At 35.2% G+C, this 25,242-nt stretch overlaps 1 protein-coding gene and 1 pseudogene across 1 annotated transcript; both read left to right on the forward strand.

Moving 5' to 3' along the window:
* The first annotated feature begins 886 nt into the window (after nt 1–886).
* Nucleotides 887–2,023, forward strand: LOC132363550 (microtubule-associated protein RP/EB family member 1-like). Its single transcript, XM_059919234.1, has one exon. It carries the CDS (start codon nt 933–935, stop codon nt 1,905–1,907), a length of 975 nt encoding a protein of 324 aa, XP_059775217.1. The 5' UTR covers nt 887–932; the 3' UTR covers nt 1,908–2,023.
* An 18,082-nt stretch (nt 2,024–20,105) lies between these two features.
* LOC132363307 (EH domain-containing protein 1-like) lies at nt 20,106–21,747 on the forward strand (annotated as a pseudogene).
* Nucleotides 21,748–25,242: the final 3,495 nt, after the last annotated feature.

Below are 25,242 nucleotides of genomic sequence, written 5' to 3' on the forward strand. Positions count from 1 at the left end.
AGAGAATGGACTTGAGGACACGGGGAGGGGGAAGGGTAAGCTGGGATGAAGTGAGAGAGTAGCACTGACATATATACACTACCAAATGTAAAATAGATAGCTAGTGGCAAGCAGCTGCATAGCACAGGGAGATCAGCGTGTGCTTTGTGACCATCTATAGGGGTGGGATAGGGAAAGTGGGCAGGAGATGCAAGAGGGAGGGGATATAGGCATATATGTATACATATAACTGATTCACTTTGCTATACAGCAGAAACTAACACAACATTGTAAAGCAATTATACTCCAATAAATATGTTAAAAAAATAAAATAAAATAAAGCCCTCCCAAGTTTCTACAGTTACCAATTCGTGTTGGATCTTGAATGCAGACACCTAACTACAAAGGTAGTTCAAATTTTCGAAAGAATAAATTGTATTTTTTGTATTGTGGCCCATTATATTTTAACTGCATTCCTTCAATTCTCCAGTAACTAGACCCTTGCTTTATTACTTAACAGCTAAACAATAATAAATGTTTTATTGGAATACTTAATATCTTGGTTTTAATCCTTGCATGATAATCTTCTTTATGTTGTTCAATTAATCTTCATTTAACTTGTGCCTATCTGGCTTTTTCCTCAATAGTCTTTCATTTTAGCGTTCTAATTTCTCAATCTTAAACCAATTTGGGATTCTATACATCAATAGGTCTATGACTTTTTTTCATATTTAAATTTTTATCAGTTATTAGACTCTGTTTTTCCCACTTAGTACTTTTCTGTGTGATCTCTTTTGGAATCTATAAATCTCTGATTCAGACAAGTGGGTGCTTAATAAAAGCTTATTAATAATATATACACAGGAGCGGGTGGGGTCAGGTGGTTTGAACGAGACGAAGACGGAACCGGAGCCGGGAACGGGCAGCGGACGCGGTCCAGCTGAGAGCCGAAGATGGCAGTGAATGTGTACTCAACGTCGGTCACCAGTGATAACCGCAGTCGACATGACATGCTGGCCTGGATCAATGAGTCTCTGCAGTTGAATCTGACAAAGATTGAACAGCTGTGCTCAGGGGCTGCCTATTGTCAGTTTATGGACATGCTGTTCCCTGGCTCCATTGCCTTGAAGGAAGTGAAATTCCAAGCTAAGCTAGAACATGAATACATCCAGAACTTCAAAATACTACAAGCAGGTTTTAAGAGGATGGGTGTTGACAAAATAATTCCTGTGGACAAATTAGTAAAAGGAAAGTTTCAGGACAATTTTGAATTCGTTCAGTGGTTCAAGAAGTTTTTTGATGCAAACTATGATGGGAAAGACTATGACCCTGTAGCTGCCAGACAAGGTCAAGAAACTGCGGTGGCCCCCTGCCTTGTTGCTCCAGCTCTGAACAAACCGAAGAAATCTCTCAGCTCTAGCAGTGCAGCTCCACAGAGGCCCATTGCAACACACAGAACTACTGCAACCCCTAAGGCTGGCCCGGGCGTGATGCCGAAGAATCCTGGTGTGGGGAACGGGGATGACGAAGCAGCCGAATTGATGCAGCAGGTCAACGTATTGAAACTTACCATCGAAGACTTGGAGAAAGAGAGAGAGTTCTACTTTGGAAAGCTAAGGAACATTGAATTGATTTGCCAGGAGAACGAGGGGGAAAACAACCCTGTATTGCAGAGGATTGTGGATATTCTCTATGCCACAGATGAAGGCTTCGTGATACCTGATGAAGGGGGCCCGCAGGAGGAACAAGAAGAGTATCAACAGCCTGGACCAGCCGAGCATCATCCGAATTCTTCACTCCAAATCATGTGCTTAACTGTAAAATATTCCCTTTTATTATTCTTAGAGGACTCACTGGTTTCTTTTCATAAGCAAAAAGCACCTCTTCTTAAAGTGCACTTTGCAGAAGTTTCACTCCTTTTCCAATAAGTTTGAGTTAGGAGCTTTTACCTTGTAGCAGAGCAGTATTAACATCTAGTTGGTTCACCCAGGGAACAAAAAGCCTGACCATGGGGCTCACTGTGTAGATGCCGGTAGCACTGATGGCTGGAGAAGGTGGAGACCTCAGCAGAGAAATGTAAAGACTGATTGGAATTTTAAGCTAATGTGAAATCTTGACAGAGAACGTTTTAATAAATAAATGCCTTAAGAGTATTTAAAAGATGCTTCCATATTTCAAAATGTAAAATGTAACATGACAGTAGCTTTTGTGTGTTTGACATTGTGTCTGGGAAGGAAGGGCCAGAACCTGGAACCTTTGGGACCTGCTGTTCCCAGCCCTCACAGGGCTGCCTGGTCCTCACAGGCCCAGACCTTGGCCCAAAAGGAAAGTTTGAAAAGTTGCTTTGTAAAGCCATTTAGTGTCCTTGACCAGCTGCATCCCTGATAAGAAGCAACAAACATTGTTGCCTGGATGAATAGAGGGTGTGTTTCAGCCCTGAGACGTTTTGAGTCGAAGAGCTTGATTTTCATAGAACATTTCTCTGGTGAATTTTCCAGTTATCCCCGATATTTCTATGTACTGTGTTTTGTTGTTGTTGTTGTTTTGAAATGAGGTGTGTCCAGTTCTTAAATCTAACAACTACTTTTGGGGACTTGCCCACATCTCTGGGATCTGAATGGGGGTTGTGTCCCATTTTACTGTCTTTTAAGTTTACATTTAACATGTTTCTCTTCTCTGCTGTCCTTGCCCACTGGGGACTCCTCTTTGGCTCCTTAAAGTTTGCTACTTAGCGTGGAAGTTCAGCAGGCAGGTGATCATGCTGCAAGTTCTTTCTGGACTTCTGGCAAAGGGAGTGATCAGTGAAGGAAGGCCACTGCTACCTTGGGATCTGCAAGGCTGGGTGTTTTCGGTACCCGCTGTCCACAGCCCTCCACTGTTGTCGAAATACTTAGTGCCAGTGCACTAATCTCTTTGGAGATAAAAATGTTAGCGTGTTACTAAATGTTAATTTTCTTTTGCAGAAAATACAGTACCATGTCTGAGTTAATTATTAATATTTAAAATATTTCATTCCTTAACTCCCTCATTTGCTTTGCCCACAGCCTATTCAGTTCCTTTGTTCAGCAGAATTCTGCAAAATGTGTGTTACCCACTACTGAGATTGTTCTGCCCCTGATGTATTTGTATTGATTTGTTTCTGGTGGTAGCTTGTCCTAAAATGTGTGTAGCAAGCAAGTATTTTATGATAAAATTGTTGTGTAGTGCATGCTCTGTGTGGAATTCAGAGGAAAACCCAGATTCAGTGACTAACAATGCCAAAAAATGCAAGTAACTAGCCATTGTTCAAATAACAGTGGTGCTATTTCTCTTTTGTGGCCTTTTAGACTTTGTTCCCCTAAAATTCCATTATAAGGGAACCCATTTTCCACCTGGTCTGTCTTGACAGGGTTTTTTGCTACTTTAAACAGTTTCTACGTAAAATTCTGTATTTAAAAAAATAATAATAATAATAATATATACACAAATACTACTGTTAATATCTCAACAGATGTTGTTTTCATCCACCATTTTATTTTGATAAAAACCAAGAAATCATCATTGTAATTGAAATGCTAATATAAATGCAAGCCACATATCTTCTGGGAGATAAAAATACAACTGCTTTGCTTTAATTAGATATGGCAAAAGACCTTGAGTATGAAGTACCTATATTTAGAAGGTTAATTATCAATTTACAAAATGACCTTGAAAAAGATGTGCCTGCCTCAAGACTACAGACAGATGGACTTTTATGGATTTTAAAGAGTAGCTTAATTGTGCTAATAAAATCTTATATGAAACAAAATGGGTTAGGTGAAATTCTTTAGTATCACTAATTATGCATATGTTAGAGAGATTAAAACTACCATCAGACCAAGACCATTTCACTAATTTTCCCAAATTTCTGATAATACTTATAAGCTATTTTTCACCATTGCCTCCATTTAGAATTAGGGTAGTTATAATATTCATAATCGATTAACGTCAAATTCAAAGATACATACTGAACTCCAAGAGGCAATATATGACTCATTAATAGCACAAAGGTTGGAGTAAGGGAGATTAGATCGATGGTTCTCAAAACTGGGCAAATCTCCCCTCCCCTGTGGGACTTTGGCAATATCTAGAGACATTTTTGGTTGTCACAACTGAGTGAGAAGGTAGTTGCTACTGGCATCTAATGAGTAGAGTCCAGGGATCCTACAATGCACAGGACAACTCCCCCCAGGAATTACCTGGGCTTAAGATGTCATCAGTGCCAAGGGTTACAAACCCTGGGTTACTGCATGTTCTCTGTTCTGCCACATAGTATCCATGCTACTCAACTTCATTACAACTGAGTTTCCTAACCTGTAAAAATGTTATCAAAATAATATATATTTAAAGGGTAATTGTGAAGATTAAATAAAAGAATACATCTGAAAGACAACAGCTCAGTTCATATACACAGAAAAGAGCTTAAATAATGTCTACTACTTGTCTTCTTTCCAAAACCTTTTATCTTACTTGTATAACTTGCTATAAGTAAGAGTTTCACACTCTTCACAGTCACACAAAGAAAAAACATGGGTATCCTTCTCATTATCTACTTCTTAAATATCTCATAAATAAATAAATCATTAAATTAATTCTCTTCTGCTTCTTGAACCCACCATTTCTTTTCCATCCATATTACCACATTCCTCATTAAGAGTCTGAACTTTTTCTTATCCAGGATCATTCCAAACTTACCTACTTCTAGCCCCATGTCTCTCAACAGCAAGGTCGCGTTACTGATCTTACAAGGAGTCTTGGAAAAAAATCAGCTCAAATAAGAAGAAGATATGTGTTGGGTGGAGATTTTTACCATTCAGCTAAACCAGAAGGAGGGGAACCAAGCTGAATTTTGGAAACGTGTGCCTGCTATGCTGAAAGTCTTCAAAATATGGCTAAAGGACTGTGTGCCTTTTGGCTTCCATTTAGGATGTAAAAAGCTTGAAACAGCATCATTCCCACTCGTAATAACAGCAAAAGCAAACCAACACACAGAAGACACCAGACAATCAGCAAATTCAAATTTTCTTGTTTCCATCAAAAACTGAGGTCACAGGGTGACCAACTAACCAGAAACCTAAGAAAAGACAGGCACTTCTAAACAGAGAAGTGATGCCAGTACTAGCTCGCCTGGGACAGCTGCTGCTGGCCACCAGTAAGAAGAATTCTGGAAACATTTTAATTAATCAGTAAGAGAAGCTAGGAAAATATTACAGCAGGGGTCCCAAGCCCCTGGGCCATGGACTGGTACCGGTCCACGGCCTGTTAGGAACTGGGCCGCACAGCAGGAGGTGGGCAGCAGGCGAGTGAGCAAAGCTTCATCTGCCACTCCCCGTTGCTCCCCAGTTACTCCTCAGTTACTGCCTGAACCATACGCCCCACGCCCCGCCCGTGGAAAAATCGTCTTCCACGAAACAGGTCCCTGGTGCCAAAAAGGTTGAGGACCTCTGTATTACAGAACCCTTTAAAGCCATATACAATGAAGACATTTCCAACCTCTCTCAGGCTCTTTTCTAAGGACAATATCAGGCGTTCACTCAAAATCTGTGAGGTCCTGAGAAAGTCTCACTCTTGCTGCAGGCTTTGGGGGCAGGGTGAACAGTGGCCACTGTGGAACTCAGATTCTTCTCTCCATGTCTCCTTTAGAATAAAAACCTGAAACTTCTGGGAATGACAACGAATTACAATAGCCAAAGCTATACTGAAAAAGAAAAAGTTGGAAGTTTCACATGGTTAACTATCTCGTGCCCAGACCTACAGTAATGTTTCATTAATCACAATCATGTGGTTGGAGAAGGTATAGGCAAATATATCAATAAAAGAGAACAGAGTCCAGAAAGAGTACTACATATACTTGTCCATTGATTGAGATTTAATGGACTCCAATCCAATGGAAAAAAAGCTGGGTGTTTCCAATAGTGCTGGAATATTCGGAATAGTCACATTAAAAAAAACCACACACACAACATATACACAACTTTAAAAAATTAACTAAAAATAGGTCATTGTCCTAAATGTAAAACCTAAAGCCATAAATTTTCTAGAATAAATATAGGAAAAAAACATTAGTGCCTTGAAGTTAGTTGAAAATAGTTTAGCTAAAACACTGAAAATAGCATTTAAAAATCATAGCAAATTAGACTTTATCAATGTTACAAGTTGGGTCTTCAAAAAGCACTAGTAAGAAAATGAAAAGAGTCACAGGATGGGATAGTGTAATTGAAAATTGCATTCCTGCCTATAGATTATATTCAGGATTTAAAAAAAAAAAATCAAAACTTAACAATAAGAAAATAAATTATTTAAAATAAACAAGGTTGCTCTATAAAGCCAAAAAGTACCATAAAGAAAATGACTATTCCAGAGATTTAAGTATCATTGAAAGTATCAATTCCCTCCAGGTTCGTTGCTTATCCCTGTGGTCTATATTTTTGAACTTTAATTAAGCATGAATTGGGGATAGAAGAATCAACAGTCTGGAGGCAGCAAGACGGAAGGTTGGATCAGACATCTTCACATGGATACATGTGCCCAAAAGGCAACACTTTCAGTGGATAGAAGAGTATAATAATGTATACTTTCAGAAAGTAAACAGTAACTTCCATTATACCTATTGTTCTCTAGAGCCTAACCAGTACTCTTAAACAGTAAAAAAAAAAAAAAAAAAAAAAAAAAAAGAATAAAACATAAGAATTTGAAAGAAAACACAAATTTATAATTAGGAGATAATGTAATATGCATATAGCACATCACAAACACTATAAGGAATTCAATAAATCAATAGTAAAAAAACTCCCTAAGTATGCAGAAATGTGGATAATATTTAAATAAACAAAAATATTTTAAAAAGCAATAAAATCATTTTTTTTTTTACCACGCCACGTGGCTTGTGGGATCTTAATTCCCCAACCAGGGATCGAACCCAGGCCATCAGCAGTGAAAATGCAGAGTCCTAACCACTGGACCGCTATGGAATTCCCTAAAATCCTTTTCAATAGCAATAAAATATATGACTTATATTAAAGCAGAGGAAGAGATATTCTCCTGCTCTGAATTTTCTAGTCTATAGGAAAGGTTCTGGTGAATGAAATACAGGCAGAAATGTTTTTCAACTCCAAGAAGAGTCAGAGAAATCTTTATTTATTGTTAACTACTCCATTCTTTCTCTACTGCTGTAATGGAGGAGGTTGTATGTCCCATGTGATATATTTAAAACTAGTAAACTCTCCATCATCCAGTAACCCAGAATTATTGATTTCCCAGAGTCCCCTGCCAACCTACATGCAACATGGTGTGTGAATAGAAAATTAACTTTTGCTATATAAATCCCTTGAGAATATTGTCATTGTTGTTTCTGCAGCATAATTTAGTCCGTGCTTACTAACTTAGAATACTGGTATCAGGAACTCGGTGTTATTGTTGCAAAATATCTAAATGTGTGGCAATGGCTTAGAAAGTAAGTTCCAAAAATGAGGATGCTAATCTCAGAAATTGAAAAGATGGTACCACATGTTATGCAGTGGCAAAATAGCTTTTAAAAAAATGGATGACTTTTCTTAAAAAAGAAAACATTGTAGGTTCTAAGTGAATAGGTTGGAAAGCCATATGTGAGTGTTCAAAGTTATTGTAAATTTTTATCAAGTTAATACAAAAAAGAAGAGTTTAGAAAAATTATTGGCCTATTTCAAGCAAAATTGAAAGGAATACGAAGAGTTCAGAAATTCAGGCAGTGTTGGATAAGTCAATTGTTTTAATTTCTTTTTAAGAGCAAGAAAACCCTCCTAAAACTTCCTTAGTTAACTTAACTCCAAATATGATTAGCCAATATTGTAATCCAGGCCAATGCCTAAATCATTAGAAAGGAACACATTCTAATATACAGTGGGAAGAAAACAACCATCCCTGCGGTTTATGATTTCATAGTTTGTTGACTCAACAAATTTGCTTTCAGGAAGAAGAATAGGACAGCATGAATGGATAGTTAAAGAAAAAACAAAATGTCTCCTGCATATAACATACAAAAAACTTACTGATGCCTGTGTACATTTTTACCTTTCTCCTGCAGCTAACACCTCCTCTCTCAAATCTGCCCTCTTACCCACAACTTATGATCTTCCAAACATAACATATTGTTTCAAGTCTGTATTTTCTTATGCTACCTTTTTACTGATCTGCACTCTGAGACTTGGTCTACCAAACCAATGCTTTAACCTAATAGACTCCACCCAAGTAACTGCCTCTGAGAGAGCCTTCCTTAACCTCTCTTAATCTCGTTGCCAAGACTAGTTGAGTTTACCTCTTTATTTTTATGTCACTATGATGTTTTGGAATTACACCTTTTATAACACTTTACTTTTGCTATTATGTTTTTAAATATGACTTTGCTTCACCAAATTTTGAGTGCCTTTGAAACCAGGTCTTCTGTCTTATAATTGTTATAATCTCAGTATCCAGCATTTAGTAGACACTAAGTCAATACTTGTCAAATGACAGAATAAAAATAAAACAGATTTTTTTTGCCTTATGCTCAGTTGAATAACACATTAAATGATGACACTTTGAAATAAAAAATTAAGCAGCATATTACAATTAATGATGTTTTTTTTTTTTTGTTTTTTTTTTTTTTTTTTTTCACACACACTGTATTTTATTTTTACAAGAGATAAATCGACTGACACCAAGCATTGTACATGGATGACCACAACAAAAGCAACAATGATTGCAATTACCAAACATGAAACACACTCATACTATGTCATAGTATTGACATTCAGTCCAGTAATCCTCCACTGAATTAATGATGTTTTAAAAAATGTTTTCTTCTTCTAAGTTTCTCTTTTCTACTAATAGTTTCCTGTGTTTATGGAAGCTAATTAGTGAAGTGCCTGATTTTCTTCACTAGCCTAAAAAATCTTAGATCTTCACAATGATTTTAATATTTTAGTAGTAAGAGAACTTTATTTTCTTCCTCATTATGCTGTTGATAGGATTCAATTAATCCCATTGTCTAGTTCTATAAATAGCTGCCTTTACAAAAAATTGTTTGCTGTTTTCATTTTATGTTTTCTAGTTGTTCTTCCAAGAAATACCATGTTACAATACTTACAATATTGTACATTGTATAATAGTATATATATATATATATATATATATATATATATATAGTATTGTTACAGTAGTATATATATATATATATATACACACACACGTGTGTGTGTATATATATATATATTCTTATTATATATATATATTAAGAGGTAAGACCTGAGATCTGTAGAGTGAGTTAGCAAGCTGAAAATCCAGGAGAGCTGATTGTTTAGTTTCAGTCCAAGTCAGAAGGCTTGAAAACTAGAAAAGCCAATGCTGTGGTTCCAATCCAAAGGTCAGCAGGCTCGAGACATAGGAGGGGTCAATGTTTCAGTTCAAATCTGAAGTCAGGAAAAAAGCCAATCATTCAGTTTGAAGGCTATCAGGCAGAAAGAATTCTCCCTTACTTGGAGGAAGGTAAGCTTTTTTAATTTTTTTTTTTTTTTAATTTAAGCTATCAACAGATGGTCTCTACATTATAGAGACCAATCTACTTCACTCTACCAATTTAAATGTTAATCTCACCCAAAACACCCTCACAAAAACACCTAGAGTAATGTTTGAACAAATATCTGGCCACTTTGCGGCCCAATTTGACACATAAAATTAACAAACAGTGTGTCTATAATTGCATTTGCATTGTGCATATAAGGTTTCTGCCTATTATAAAAATGCTATGATTATTTCAATTATAATGTTCATGTCACATTTAAAAATCTAGGGGAAGAATCTCAAGGCCATGTAAGAATATAGAATAACCATATCTGGAATCAATTGTGGAGAAGGTCAAGAAATAATTGAACAATGAATGTCAGTGGCTGAGTAGAAATACAGCTCAACCATGAATCAGAGGAAGAATGTTCCTATGGTCAGAGAGAAGACAAAAAACTGTTCTTGGAGTGATTGTTTTTATACATTAACCCCCAAATCCAGTGATTTAATGCAATAGGAGTGTCTTTCTTACTCATGGGAAATCCAAAATGGGTTTGTCTGATGAATATGTGGTCTTATAAATGGTCTTTCAGGTACACAGGTCCCCTCCCCAGTTTGGTCTACCCTGCTTCAGAACTCTGACTCCTCTGAATTCAGCCAGCATGTCTGATAAAGAAGGTAGAAATAACACACGGGAAATATTTGGGGCCAGGCCTGGAAGTCATCTATGTAACTTCTGATGACTTACTTGCCACAACTGAGTCACATGACCACACTAACTGCAGAGAGCCTAGGAAAGGAAATCTGGCTCTGTCCAGAAAGAAAAAAAATGGTTTGGAGAACAAATGGGCAACCTCTGCCACAAATGAGAAGCAAACCACTGCTGATTTTAAAGCGATGAATCGAAAAATTGAGGTAAAAAGACCAGAGGGTCTTTTCTGAAATCTGTGTGCATGGTATATTGCCTTATCTAAAGATAATACAATGAACAAATTCAAAATTAAAATTTATCCCTTGAAAAATGATTCTCATTCATAAAGTATATAATTCTCTATTATATATTTCTTCAAATAAAGACATTTTATAAAAATTTGTCAATAAATAGATGAATTAACATAATAAAAACAAACAATATTCCTGAAGATATATAATAAATGGTCATGACATTTGCCCCCATAGTTTATGCCTAAACTTTAGCAGTAATATTTTTAACCCTGAGTCAACAGAAAAAAAGAAGTTATGAGTTAGAGTCTGATTAAAAAGAAAATCTTCCCCAAAACCTATGAGAATCAATAGGGGTTGTAGAAAAAAACAATAAATACACAAAACTTTTTGGGTATCACTGAAGTTAAGAGAAATGAAAATTAAACTACCCAAAGTATGATTTTGCTATTAGAATTTGAAAAGACAATTATGAAAATAAACATTGAGCCTGAAGGGCAATTTTTAAAGGTAAATATTAATTCTGAAAATTAAAGAACAAGGACATAGATAGGTAGAAAATTGAAATAAAAGTACTATCATCTTCCTCAGCCAAATTCTTACCAAAATAAGATTTAAATTATGCATTTATGTATATGTGTGTATGTATGTTTGTTAGTTGTTAGTTTGTGCAAGTGTGCTTATATGTATATATGTACTCTATATATATAATAATTAAAATATGTGACTTTAAGCTTAAGTAACTATTACTCATGTTAGCTATAGTCTGGACTATAGCCATAATGAATAGCTTGATAAGTGCTTAATAAGCTTATGATATTATCACCACATATTATCCAGTATAGAATATCCTTTTTAAACAAATATTCATAATAAAAAGGTATTTTAGGTTTATTTAGACATAGATACTAAGAATATATCATTTTAAAATTAAATATATGGTCAATGAGAAAATAAAACGGTTAAGGTTTTTTAAAATACTTTTCCCACACAGTATCATCTCTTTCCAGTAAAGAGTCATGAGAATATAGCAGTTTTTTGAGTGTTTTCTCTTTAAGGGCTTCTTCCAAAAATCTTCAATATTTTCCCAAATTGTTGACATCCATTTTTATATTTTTGATGCTTGTTCTTAATCGATGTTTCCTGCAAGTGAACGTTTTCACCCAACAACTAGGACTCATGTGCCTGCTTTCACTGTTTCTTATTTGTTGACTAAACTGTTGAGAGTTTACAGTTGGGCCGTCATACCACCAAGAATAACAGCCAAGTTGGCACATGCTGGGCTGATAGCAATTTTAAATGTCATTGATTGTCAGACAGTTTCAGTGATATTGAAAAGTGTAAAAAGTAGATTTAACATAGTAATATTAACTTCCTGAAAATGAAGAGATATAGTCACATGAACAATTTTTCCTTTCCTCCAGTCAGTTTATACTTTATTAATACAGTTTAATGATAGGAGAGAAATTTATAGTAAAGTGTACATAGAATCAGAACATAAGGCCACTTTTCATTTTGCTGTTAGATATGATGCTTTTATAAAAAAAGGTATAATTCAAATTATATATTGCTGCTTTATAGGATCAACCACACTGCTAGTTAGAAAGTATTACATTCCAAAAGGTTCATCGTATTTGGTTACATGAAATAGTTTGTACGTGAACAGATTCTTTTTTCAATGATTGTCAGACAAAGTTTTGTATTTAAAAAAAAGTATATTTGAGTACTTGCTACATTCTGAGACGTGCCTAGGTGTATACATATAAAGATGTGTTAAATTTAATTTCCGACTCTAAAGTATTTATTAGAAAATTAAGACAACAAGAAATAATCAAGTAAAAGTGCAATAAGGAATGCCATAATTGAGTACAGAACACAGTGCAATGAGTGTGAAGAACAAAGAATAATGAATTGTCAAGATATACGAACATTTTTAGAACTTGAATTTGTGTGACTTTGTTTAAGAGGGAACACCAATGGATAAGGCTATTCCAGCCAGATGAAATAGTATAAGCCAAGACACAGAAGTATGAAACTATTTGGACATTAAGGACAGAAGTAGCTTGGCCCTGCTGAAATTATTCACTGCATTTACAGAAATGCTATATTAGTAAAAATTATATTATATATCCATATAAGATGTTATATATCCATGTAAGCATGCTAAGAGTTTTAAGCTTCATCATTGGCACATGATGCAAAAATAAACCTTTGCTGGTATTGTGAAAAATAGGTTAAAGGTAAAAATATTGAAAGTTGACCAGTTATATTGCAAAAAGAGCCTAAACTCAAGATGATGAGGTTTAATTAACATGTTAAACTTGGCTATAGATGTTAGAAAATAAAATGGGGAGTCATGGAGAAGGTAAAATTGGCAATTAACTAGGAAACTGGTTAAGAAGGAGAAAAAAGTTAATGAATAAACCCCATAATCAATGATGAGATTTTTTTAAAAGCTCAATTTAAGACACCTATCTCTCTATAGATAGATGATGATAAATAGATATTGATAGGTGATAAATAGATAAGTAGAGAGATAGATATATGTATAGAGCTATCATATACATGTGATATCATATATATAATATCTATAACATATATGATATATTATATATGATATATATATGTCATATATGTATGGCCAGAGAGAAAAAGAATAGTCACTAGTACCTTTCAATCTAGCATGCCTTAAATATTAGATATTATTAAGAGACTGACATTATTTAAAGCCATTAAGCTTAAATAAAATGAGTTAATTCATTTTTTTAAACATTTTTATTTTATCACTATAATTCTCCATGGTATCACTTCAAGTTGTTAAATCTAATCAGTCTATTTATTTACTGTCTTGAAGTAAGGCTTAATGTAATTATTGTTCAATAAGTAGTTTTTGACATAGTAAGTAATAGCAATAGTAAAAATAAGATTATCTAATATTTTTTCACAAATAAACAATGACTCTATTATTCCTGAATCATTTACTACTACAGAAATAACATAGACACACAGAAAAGGCAGATAAAAGGATGCCAAAGTACCAAAGTATTTTTAAGGTAAGTAGTAATGAATACACAAAATTTGCTAAAATTATAAAGAATAAAACATCGCTAAAAGGACAATAAAATGGTACGGACATTCCTACAATAAGAAAACTCTCTACATAAAACTATTAATATGATTGTGCTTGGCTTCTAAAATGAAAAATAATCAGAATATTTCATGTAACAATTGCCTGCAAGAATTTTCTCTCTGAAAATCTCTAACATTTTTAAGTCTCTCAAATTATGTAATCAATCAATGCAAACATTATTTTTGAAACTATCATTTTTCCTTAGAGATAGCAAATGCTTTGAAGATAAAAGGACAATGTATTTAGATGGCTTATAAAAAGAAATCTATTTCCAAAGACATTCTTCACATTCTTCTTAATATTTGTCTCTAGGTAATTTTATAATTATCTCACAATTGATATAAAAATGAGATTTTGATGTGAAATTTTTCATATTTGACCACATACTTTGCTTTTTTATACTTATTGATAGTTGGATAACAATACAGTAGAAAATCATACAAGGCAGTGCTGGAAATCTATGTTGCTTGAACTGAAGATTTATTGATAAGACATTGCATCATAATTTGTAAAAGATAGAGAATCACGTTGTAGTGAATAAGATTAGTCCTCTGTGCTGTTGAAATAATCAGTAAGTGAGGTAAACCAGAAAGGGGATGAGGACAATTCCTAACCCCACACATCATTTCTATTGATTATACCCAGATCTTACATTAGTCATGATATGTGCCTGCCCAGGTATCCAAAGATTAGATTTGAATCCAACTTCCTCTTATGTCCATAGATTTCCATTTATCATCAGCAACCAACATAGTGCCCCAAGAGTAACTGAGAATTTTCAAGTGTTCTTCAAATGTCCCATAAGTTAAAAGACAAGCTAAAGATGCTCAAATTCAGCTCTAGGCCAAGCTTTAGGTAAACATATTTTAGAAGATATGTATCATTCCCTTAAAAATCAACCATAAATTAAATAACCCATTGCTGGGTGTAAGACTACCATTAAAAAGCAAATGTAGCAAAGTTATCATTAGATTTATTGACCTTTAAATAATGTAAAGTTTGAACCACTGAGTTTTCTTATATTTCATTTTTTCTAGGATATTCGTGTGTAACAAATCCATAGTCTGCTATAATCAGAAACCACTGACAGGCCTCCTCGAAAATGTTAATTTGTAAGCCATAATAATGAACCTCTGGCTGAAGTAAAACCACAAGAAACATTTCCCCATAGATTCAGAAGAAATAGGAGTCACTCCTGAGGCTCATTTGTGCTGCATTCTCGCTCTAGGCACAACATGGTAATAAACTCAGTTTTGATTACAACAGAGGTGTGTCCTTGGTTGCCCCCTCTTGGTGGACTCAATAATATTATAGTACTCACATGTGAGACCCCTTTACTTCCAGCTGTTAGAGACCACCTAGCTTGTTACAGTGAAATACTATGCTGAATATAATCTCAAAGTTTTTCTTGAACCCTGTGCTGTTGTTTATTTTTATTCATAAGATTAAGTATATAATTTAGGAATCTGATCAGATTATGTCATTTTATGTCCCTGAGTGAAACCTGGCCTATATCTTTATTTTCTATTATTGTTTCCCTTTTATATTTGTAGATTTTATTGTTGCTAATAAGAGAAAGTGGCAACAGGTAGGAGAATATGCTCAATAAACCTAACAATGTGAATTAGCCCTGAAGGCCAACAAGTAGAATGTCTCAAAACACTGGTGAGCTTTGGACAAATTTGCCTTGGGTCACTACTCAAGACCTCATATGGACTCTTTTCTCTTTGTCTCCCTGAGAATCAATTTGTTTATTCCATCTACCAGGAAGTGCAGCAAGTAAGGTTTACTGATGGCAACAGCTGGCATTTGGTCAGGATATAGACACCCAGGATGTAAAAGCAGCATATTTATTTCCCACTATCCCAGCTCTCATAGGTTGTCCCAGTGGAATCCTCATCCCCACCCAGGGAAATTCATGCTTCATCCACGTACTCTCACCATAGACCTAAACAGCATTTGTATCTTTTGAAATTGTACACTTTTACTAAACACACTTACCTGGACCAAGAGTCAGAGAAGCTGAAGGAAGATCCTAGGGAAGGTGGAATATTTTAAGGGTCAGCAGCTGTGTCACGCTAATAACATGAGCAAGTAATTAAGCAGCAGCATGTGTGATATACAAAATGGCTGTTGCTTCACTTCTGTCTTTCAAATACAATCTACCCTCCATATCCACAGATTCTAGGGTTCCACATCCAAGGAGTCAACCAACAACACATTGAAAATTTTGGAAAAAAAAATTCCAGAATTTCCAAACATCAAAACTTGAATTTATAGCACTGGCAATTATTTACATAGCATTTACTTTGTATTTACAACTATTTACATAGCATTTACATTGTATTAGGTACTATAAGTAGTCTAGAGATATTTTTAAATATATGAGGATATACGTAGGTTATAGACAAACACTACGCCATTTTATATAGGGTATTTGAGTATCTGAGGATTTTGGTATCCTCGGGGGTCCTGGAATCAGTCCCCCACAGACACTGAGAGATGACTCTATCATGCACAAGAATCTCTCTTATGACCTATCTTAATGGGAAATTAGTAGGAAAAGGATTTCTGGGAAAGGCAGTTTGGCCTAGCCAAATGGACATATTATAAAGGCACCCAAGTATGTTTTATTGTTATTTAGTATGTTAAAATATCTGTATTGATTAAATGTGTTTGTTTTCTACTTATTTAAAAACTTCTAACATTCTATAAATATATAGATTTGGTAAATTTCTAGGAATTATTCCTTTAAATTAATATGAAAATATTCAGAGAGAGTAAATTTGTTATTAAATATAAAAATTTGCCAATTGTTACAATATTTCATGGAATAATTATGGGGGGGTTTCGGACACTTTATTGATTATGGTTCAACTATTTTAATCTACATACAAGGATTATTTTGGCTTTCTGTTGCTTTTTCTTCAAACATTGTCATTTTTTTTTGCAATTGATATTTCCTGGAAATACAATAAATCCAATTATTTAAATTTTTATTTGTGAAAAATACTTTGTCAAGTACAAAGATTAATTAACCAAAGCAATGTCTTTGCACAATCATCTCCCTGACAGTAAACTGTTTGAATTATGTTGTCATGTTCATATTAGCTAGATAGGATTTAATTTTTAGACAATGATAAATATATTCCAGGAATACAACAATAATAATGCATACATATGTTAATTGGTGAAAGAGTAAGTATAAATGCATATGTTTTAAATTAATTTATTTTCTGGGTTCACTTACCTTTCCACAATAGCTTATACTTAATTTGCATTATGTTCGTCTATGTTTACATCCAGGCTAGAGTCTACATGTTCCTGAAAAATTAAATATTTTGTTGCATTAACAATGTCAAGTAGAGTTAGACTCTGCTGTTAACACTTGTTATTATGTAGGCAATCACTAAGCATACAATGATTTCATAATGCTATTATGTGTTTCTATGGTGATAAAGAGCTTGCATTGATAGACAAAAATAGTTGAATAAGCGATGGTGTTTCTTGCATTATAAAATCTGTTACCATTATCTGTATAACTCCTTAATCCCATACGTTCATCCTAAATCTTCTCCAAGTACATGAAACCTTAAAATAGACTTTTTTGTGAAACTCCATAGGCTCTGCAGCTGGTTAATTTGTTCATCTCCAGTAGTGCTGAAATAGACCAGTGACACCTAAATGCACTCTCTGGCGTACTGTGAGAGTGCTAACACATCAATTATACATGTCTCTGTTAAACTTTCCTGGAATTATGTGTCCCAGGAAGCTAATTTATAGGACTAAAGGATTTGATATAGGTGTCGATTAAGCTGAATTTGGATTTCCCATAATTGGCAAATGTTAATTGAAATGTGCTCTCATTTGTCAGTATAGTCAGTTCCAGTCTTTAGTATATTAATTCTACAGTTTTCCTCATTTCTCTTCAACATTTCACGAATAACTTCTATATGAAGTTGAATATGGTATTGTATAGTGACAATTTTTCTCTCATAGAAAACTGTAAAAGCTGGTGTATGTGATAATTTTACCGGAAAGGAAAGAGTGCAGCTGTTTATGGCATTGGAGGACCATGTACAGTCCTGCATTATTCCAACCACCCTTCTTCCCATGAATTTTTTTGGGAACATTACTATGCCCTGGGCCAGTGTCTGAAATCAGAAACGCATAGTTTTCTGGTTATCTGGACTGTAGCGTAAGGCTGAAACTCAAAGTTAAATACAGCCTTTCTACTCTTAAAAAACTCCAATGTATTTATATATATATAATATATATTTTTATGAATAGAAAGGCTCAATTTGACTTTTATATTAATTATATAGCTAATGTATATAATTATATAATTAATGTAATTTTATATAATTAAATATAATTAACATATATCATATTTAATATTATTATATAATTAATACATAAATCCTGCTTTATCCAAACATTTAATGATATTTTTCACTCTACTGAGAAAATATTAACATTTCACGAGATATTTCTGTTTTGGGTTAAATATTAAAAATAATCGATGTCACTTCAGGGCTTAAATGGGAGAAAATTAACTGAATCTTATGGATCAATGAATTCAAACCTTATTAACAACCATGTGGCATTAGTACTATTAATATTCTCATTTTATAGAGAGGGAGAGTGAAACAAAACGTGGCTAACTTTGGATCTGGGCCTTTACCAACTTCTTTCCATTTCTTTCCAGAAAGAAGAAAGTGTGAATTTTAACCATTATTAACTAGGGACTACTATCAATATCTCAGTGCAATACTGACTCCCTAAAAAAGGTCACCAGAAAACTTATTAATTAAGCAAACTAATTTTTAGACCAGTGCAGGTATGGAGAACACTGCCTTGACTGAATCTTAGTGCATCTCAGAAGGGGAAGATACATACAGAATTATCAGAGTCTGGGGCCAACTGGTTTAAAGCAAGTCTTTCATTGTGAGAAGCTCATTGGGGCTGGAAACATTTTTCACACAAAAGTTTAGGATTGTAGGCACAGGCAGGAAATGGCCTTAATAAGTAAACTTGTCTGATAACCAAACTGCTTGCCCAGGTGAGCAAAATTTTTCCTTTTATAAGAACTATTTGCCTAAATAAGCAAATTATGTTATCATATATTGGCTTACAGGATTTCCTTGAATCAAATACAATATCTACCTACTGGTTTCTAGCCCTAAATTCATGAGCAAGAATATCTAGGGACAAAGTCAAGACAAGTGAAAATGGTAGGAGGGGTGGGGTTCAATTCTTAGTTAAGATTCCTAGGCTATGTTAATGAAGGTCAATTCTCAATACCTTTCTTGGAAAAGAAAATTTCTCATCATATCATGTGAACAAGTTATACGTAGAAAAACTTGTGGGAAATCTTTGTAAAATATGTGCCAGCTTTCTCTTTGGTGCTTAAGTTCAGAGGAAGAACAGATCATTGATCTTGTGTCAAATAAAAAATCCTGCTTCCCTCCCTCACAGTTACTAATCCCTGTTGTGGATAATTGTCCAATGTGGAAATAAGTCCCATTATCAATCTAAGACTGTTCTAATACAATAGCCACTAGCCACATATAACTATTTAAATTTGAACTTTGATTAATTCAAATGTAAAAGGCAATTCCTCAGTCATCCTAATCACATTTCAAGTGCTTAATAGCTACCTGTGGCTAGTATCTACCATGTCAGATAATCCAGAATTGCAGGACATTTCTATCATTAAACAAAGTTCCATGGCACAACTTTGATCAAAGATAATTCTTCATGTTCTGAGAGTTGATTCAGAATATATTCACCTTTAACAAAACATAAATGTCATTTCAGGGCTTTCAGAACAATAGTCTTATTTATGAATAGGGTTAATGCAAATTGTCACGTAGTGGCATTTCACATTAATTATTATTTTTCATGTGAATGACAGCATGTTTTGCATTCCAATTTTGTATCAAACTCACATTGGACCGTCAATTTTTCATTTCATTATTTTTTGATAAAAAGCTATTAGGGGCAGTGGGAAATACTTTTTCTCTTAATGGTTCATTGAATGTTCATTAAATATTTATGGGCACACTAAAAATAATACCACTGAGTCATTTCTGGGAAATGCAAAAATACACAAGAAGAATCCCATCATGTGCTATAAAACTTTAATGTATATTAAAATTAAACACCTATGACTTCATAGCTTTACTCTATTCCATGATAGGAAAACAAAAGAATTTCATAAATGAAAGCAAGACATAAGTAGTTGATTCTACTTGATTAGTTTCTTTCAGAACAGAATAATTTAGTTGGAAGTATAAGGAAACAAACTATTTGATCTTTTGCTGTGAAACAGTCCATCATTAACTAAACTTGAGCATCTTGAAGTTCCCATGTAATGTGTGTCCCAACACTGACCATCTGATAGGGCAGTAAAGGCACTTTTTGGTCTGAGTCTGGGCTAATACATTATTACAAGTTCCTTTTTAAAAAAGACATACTTTGAGGTAGTAAATTACCAAACCTTGTCTATTAAACATCAATGGGTAAAGTATAAATTAAGAAATAAATGCAGTAAATTATGAATTGTCTCATATATACAAGTGTGTTTTCTTATTTTCTAACTGGTTCTTAAGGTAATTTCACCTAGTTATATTCTTACATTTTGAATAACATCCCCATAAATTGAGTCTCTGAACATTTAGTCACGTCTTCTTTGGTCTTGATCTTCTCAATAAAAACACCTAACTCGTACTATCTCTCTAAGTTAGTGAGAGTAGAGATACCTCCCCCTGGCAACACACAATGTGCTTCAAAATGGTAGATGTCACAAGATCAGACAGATGCATTTACCTTGTTCTTTTAAGGTAAACCCTCCAATCCCCTATTTCAAATCTCCTCAGCCCCAGCCGATTATCCGCAGAAGAGAGGCGCCTGCGACCGACCCTGCGGTGCGCACGCGCAGCGCACGCCGTCCCCGCCGCCGGCCCGCCTTTGGCTCTCCGCCCTCTTCCGGCTCTCAGCCAGCCATCTGACCAGCCACAGCCAGCCGCATCTCTGGCAGCACGTTCAGCTGGCTTGGCAAGAATACTCGCCACAAGAAGGAGCCAGAGCTCTTCTAAATGGTGGCCGAGGGGCTGCGGTCACTGTATCCCCCGGAAGCTGCTGCCCCTGGAGGAGCAGTAAGGCTCCCACGAGTTCCATTCCCCGCCGCTGGAGGACTCCGACGCCGACTCTGACCGTAGCCCAGGCTACTCCTCGTGGGCCTGTACAGTATGCGCAAAACCACCTTCAGGAGGCACCTGATGAAGAAGGGCTTCCTGGGAATTCGTATAGGGCCGAGCACACCACTGACTCCTTTTTTCGCCACCAAACACAGCCTCGCCGAGGATGTGGTGCTCGGCGACACCTGCTCGTTGTGACGTCTGTGGCACCACTTCCACAAGCTCAACGTCTTCGGTACAGATTCCCCAACAGGTTCATGCGTGCCCAGCTGCCTAGCCCAGTGTTGGACAGCATACACATCCTTGGCGCTCCTGGGATTCTGTCTGGAAAGAAAGCACCTCAGGAGAGGTTATGACCTTGTGGAGGGCCTGGAGTGGTTCACCAAGCGTGTGGACCGCATCATCCTGCTCTTTGACGCTTCTGAAGTGGGTATCTCCAAAGAGTTCTCAGAGGTCATCAAGGCCCGGAGGACAAGAGATGCATTGGTTGAAGTTCCAGGCCTTGAAGCCCAAGCTGCTAGACATGATGGACGATATTCTGGTCAGTGACACGCCCAGATGATGGCATGGTGTGCCGGGCCAGGCTGTGAAGGGCCGTGCCTTGTATTGCTCTAGAACAGGTGCTTGGGGCATGACTATGAGGGGCCTGGTGAGGACACTGATGACGTTGAGTGGGTGGTGGACAAGGAGAAGCCCACCTGCAACGAGATCTACATACTGTCACCTTTCAGCAGTCAGATCATGAGTACCAACGCCAAGTAGGAGATGGTGAAGTCCATGCAGCCCCGTACGTTGCCGGGGGAGGTCTGGAAGCTGGCCGATGTAGACCAGGACGGGCTGCTGGGAGACGAGGAATTTGTCCTGGGCAACCACCTCGCCAAAGTCAAGCTCAAGGGCCACAGGGTGCCCGCTGACCTGCCCCCTTGCCTGATCTCATCCTCCAAGCAGAAGCACCAGTGACCCCCCCCACGCCCCCCCCACGCCCCCCCATGCCATCTCAGCACCCGGCCAGGCAGAGACTGAGGAGGGGAAGGGTCACCAGTTCTCAAGGACCCTAAAGACTGAGCAGATGTTTCCTCAGCTTTTGAAAAAGGTAAGAAAAAATAATTTTTTTATAGGATAACAGTACTGATAGGATAACAGTATTGATATCTATCTACTCCTCACTTGAAATTAGTTTACTGTGAGCCAGATACTCCATTAAGCACTTTAATATCTGTCATGCCTTTTCATAATTACCAAAGTTCAATGAGAAAACTTATCTCAAACGCTGGTTATAGGATTTTGAATCTCAGTAAGACACCATAACTTTCTAAAGAGTTTATAGCTAATACATAATAGAACTGTAACTTAAATCTGAATTTCAGGTATCTTGATTTCCAAAATAATGTTTTCCTAAAAAAAGTTTTAGTTGTAATATACAAGTGCAGGAAATTTAATATCCCAAATCTATTTATCAAAAAACTATCATTACCTCCATAATTAAGGGTTTTCTTATCAAACCATCAAAACAATCTCCTTACCTTAAGCAGTTCTGCATGCTTGATGTTTTCTATAATTAGTTTTGCTGTTTGGGAATTTAATGTAAACGTGTTTTCTTGTGCCTGGCTTCTTTCATACAACATAATGTTTTTGAGATTTTTCTGTGTTGCTGCATGCATCATGGTTGATCCTTTGTCATTGCTAAAAAAAAATTCATTGCATAAGTATACTTCCATCTGTTAATCCAGTCTCCCGTTGATGGATATTTGGGTTGCTTCCAAGTTTTGGCTACTGTAAATCATTGGTTATTTGGGGCTGAAGATGGGTGAGTTTGATTGCTAACAGGCATGAAGGAACATTTGGGGTGATGGAGTTAGTTATGCAAGTATACACATTCAGGTGCATTTTAATGTGTGTAAATTTTATCTCAGGAAACTGAATAAAATATCTGTTTTTCATATGGAAGAATGAGCTGTAACACAAATATGACTGCTCCACCACTTTTCTTCAAGCACTTCAGTTATTTCCTAATATTCTTCAGGAAAATATCAAGCTTCATAGCATTTATACAGCGGCTTCTCTGATCTGATTAACTCACAATTGCCTATTTTACTTTCTAACTACCCAACTTTCTAACTTGATCTTCTTACAATACCTTCATGTTCAAATAAAAAATATGTTTACTTTCCTGAACATGTTACAGTAATTTATGTCTTTATACACTTCCTGAAATGGCTTTCTATTTTATTCTATTATGTGATTGGTTTTTTTACTGCACCCAATTACACAACCCCCCACACACCACAGCATCAGCGTCACCATCAACGCAGCAAACACGATCCACAGCTCTATCACTCTCCACTCTAAGTAATTGTAAATCACACTTCAGATTTGGATCACGTGTCATCTCTGTAAATTCTGTGGTTAAATGACTGTGGTTTATAATCTCTGCTCCACCATCCACAAGCTGTGGAACAATGGAAAAGCTATCAAACCTTTCTAATCCTGATATTCCTCATTACAAAATAAGGATATAGCAGAATAGCAATAATTATAGTGATAGTAATTGATTCACATGGTGATTCCCATGGAGGATTAAACAAGAAAAGGAATATAAGTAGTTCATCTAAATGAATGGCATATGACAAACATCTACCTATGTTACTGCAGTGCAATAAGTTGGATGAATTACGTCTCCTTTAGCTACTTTATTACCTTTACTTTCTTAAAATTTATACAACAGTATTGAAATTATCTCATACTTTTTCATATAATTATATTTTTATAGAGATTTAAACATTTTAAATAGATATAATTTTATACACCAAGTTACTGTCACAGTGTTTGGTAAATAGTAATATCTAAAATAGTTTATTGAATTCTTTCAATTGAAATAAGGAATACATATTTTAAATACAATGCCTTCCTTATAGCTAAAACAATTTGAATGATTTTTTTGGCTTCATTACACAAGCATATGGTGGAAGGTACTTTCTGTGTATGCCTAAACCCTCTTTTTCACATCAATCTGTCATTGTTTTATCACATTTTCATGTCATAAATACTTTGGAGACTAACTTTTTCTCCTCAAATAAATTTATTTCTTCAACACTTAATTAGTATTTGCTTTAAAGAAAACCTAATCTTATGTGAGAGAATTTCCTTTGAGGTCAACAAAATTCATTGTACTGTGAATTTTCCTTAGTTTGATTTTAGCTAGCAATAAAAATATTCTAATGTTCACATAACATAGAGAATCCAGCTGATTTTTCCTCTTTTCTAGAATAAATTAGTGAATTGGAATCTAATTAAAGTATATTGTACATATCTCCACAAGGAGTTCCTATAAAGACTGATAAAAAGGCACTGAAATGAGCAAAATATGTCTCTCATAGCCTTATGTATTTCGAAGAATCCAAGGGACTTCCCTGGTGTTCCAGTGGTTAAGACTCTGCACTTTCACTGCAGGGGGCACGGGTTCGATCCCTGGTCAGGGAACTAAGATCCCACATGCCATGCGGCCAAAAAAAAAAAAAACAATCCAAAGCACTGATGTTAATAAATAGTCATGATTTTTATATTATATAGTAAACTGCATGTACACATGCATAACACTATGCATAATAATATGAATATCAATAAATAAAATTAAGTAATATGGGTAATATAAAAAATATGTGGACTTGTACACTTGGATATAATCTGCATGGAAATAATTAAACTGTTATAAAACTTTAATACACTTTCTTATAGACCTTTTTATATAGAATAAAGAGAAAGGGGTTCAAAAAAGCCCCAAGCAACAAAGGTTACATGTACAATAGTTGTTTAGGAAATATTCATTAAATGAAGGAGTAAATATATGTCTTCTCTGGATAGTAATGCTGATGATGTGAGTAATATATAATAATTGATCCATATGCTAGTAGATATCTTATAAAAGCATGTATAGGCTGGAGCCTCAGTTATTTCCTTGTAAAATAATCATGATAATCATTTATTTCATTGGGTAACTGAATAAATTTATTAAAACAATGCCTGGCACATGGTAAGCACTGTATAATTGTTAGTTGTTAACACAACTGTGGCTGTTACTAATGCTACCATAACTACTGCTCAGTTTTCTACTCTGTCCCTCAGTTTTGTCCACTGCAACTGAGGTTTATAATAGCATGCCTGTCTTTGTGAGGATTCATTGAGTTAATATATGTAAAGAAATAGTAAACACTTGGAGAATATTAGTCATTGAGTAAGTACAATAAAAATGTTAGCTCTTGTTTTTATTTTTTGTTGTGTTTTTGTCAAGTCATATTCTTCCAGATCCTTAGTTTCTCCACTTACAGAGTATAAGGTAAATTGTATTGGGAATGTGTTAACATTTAAATTTTGTAATTCTGCATTTGACGCTCCATCCAATGAAGAGTTTTTTTTTGTTTGTTTTTTGGTTTTTTTAATTAATTAATTAATTTATTT

This window comes from Balaenoptera ricei, chromosome 3, assembly GCF_028023285.1.
Source record: "Balaenoptera ricei isolate mBalRic1 chromosome 3, mBalRic1.hap2, whole genome shotgun sequence".
NCBI lineage: Eukaryota > Metazoa > Chordata > Mammalia > Artiodactyla > Balaenopteridae > Balaenoptera > Balaenoptera ricei.

Coding starts and splice junctions, on each gene's coding strand:
- LOC132363550 (XM_059919234.1), top strand. CDS start 933: ATGGCAGTGAATGTGTACTCAACGTCGGTCACCAGTGATAACCGCAGT.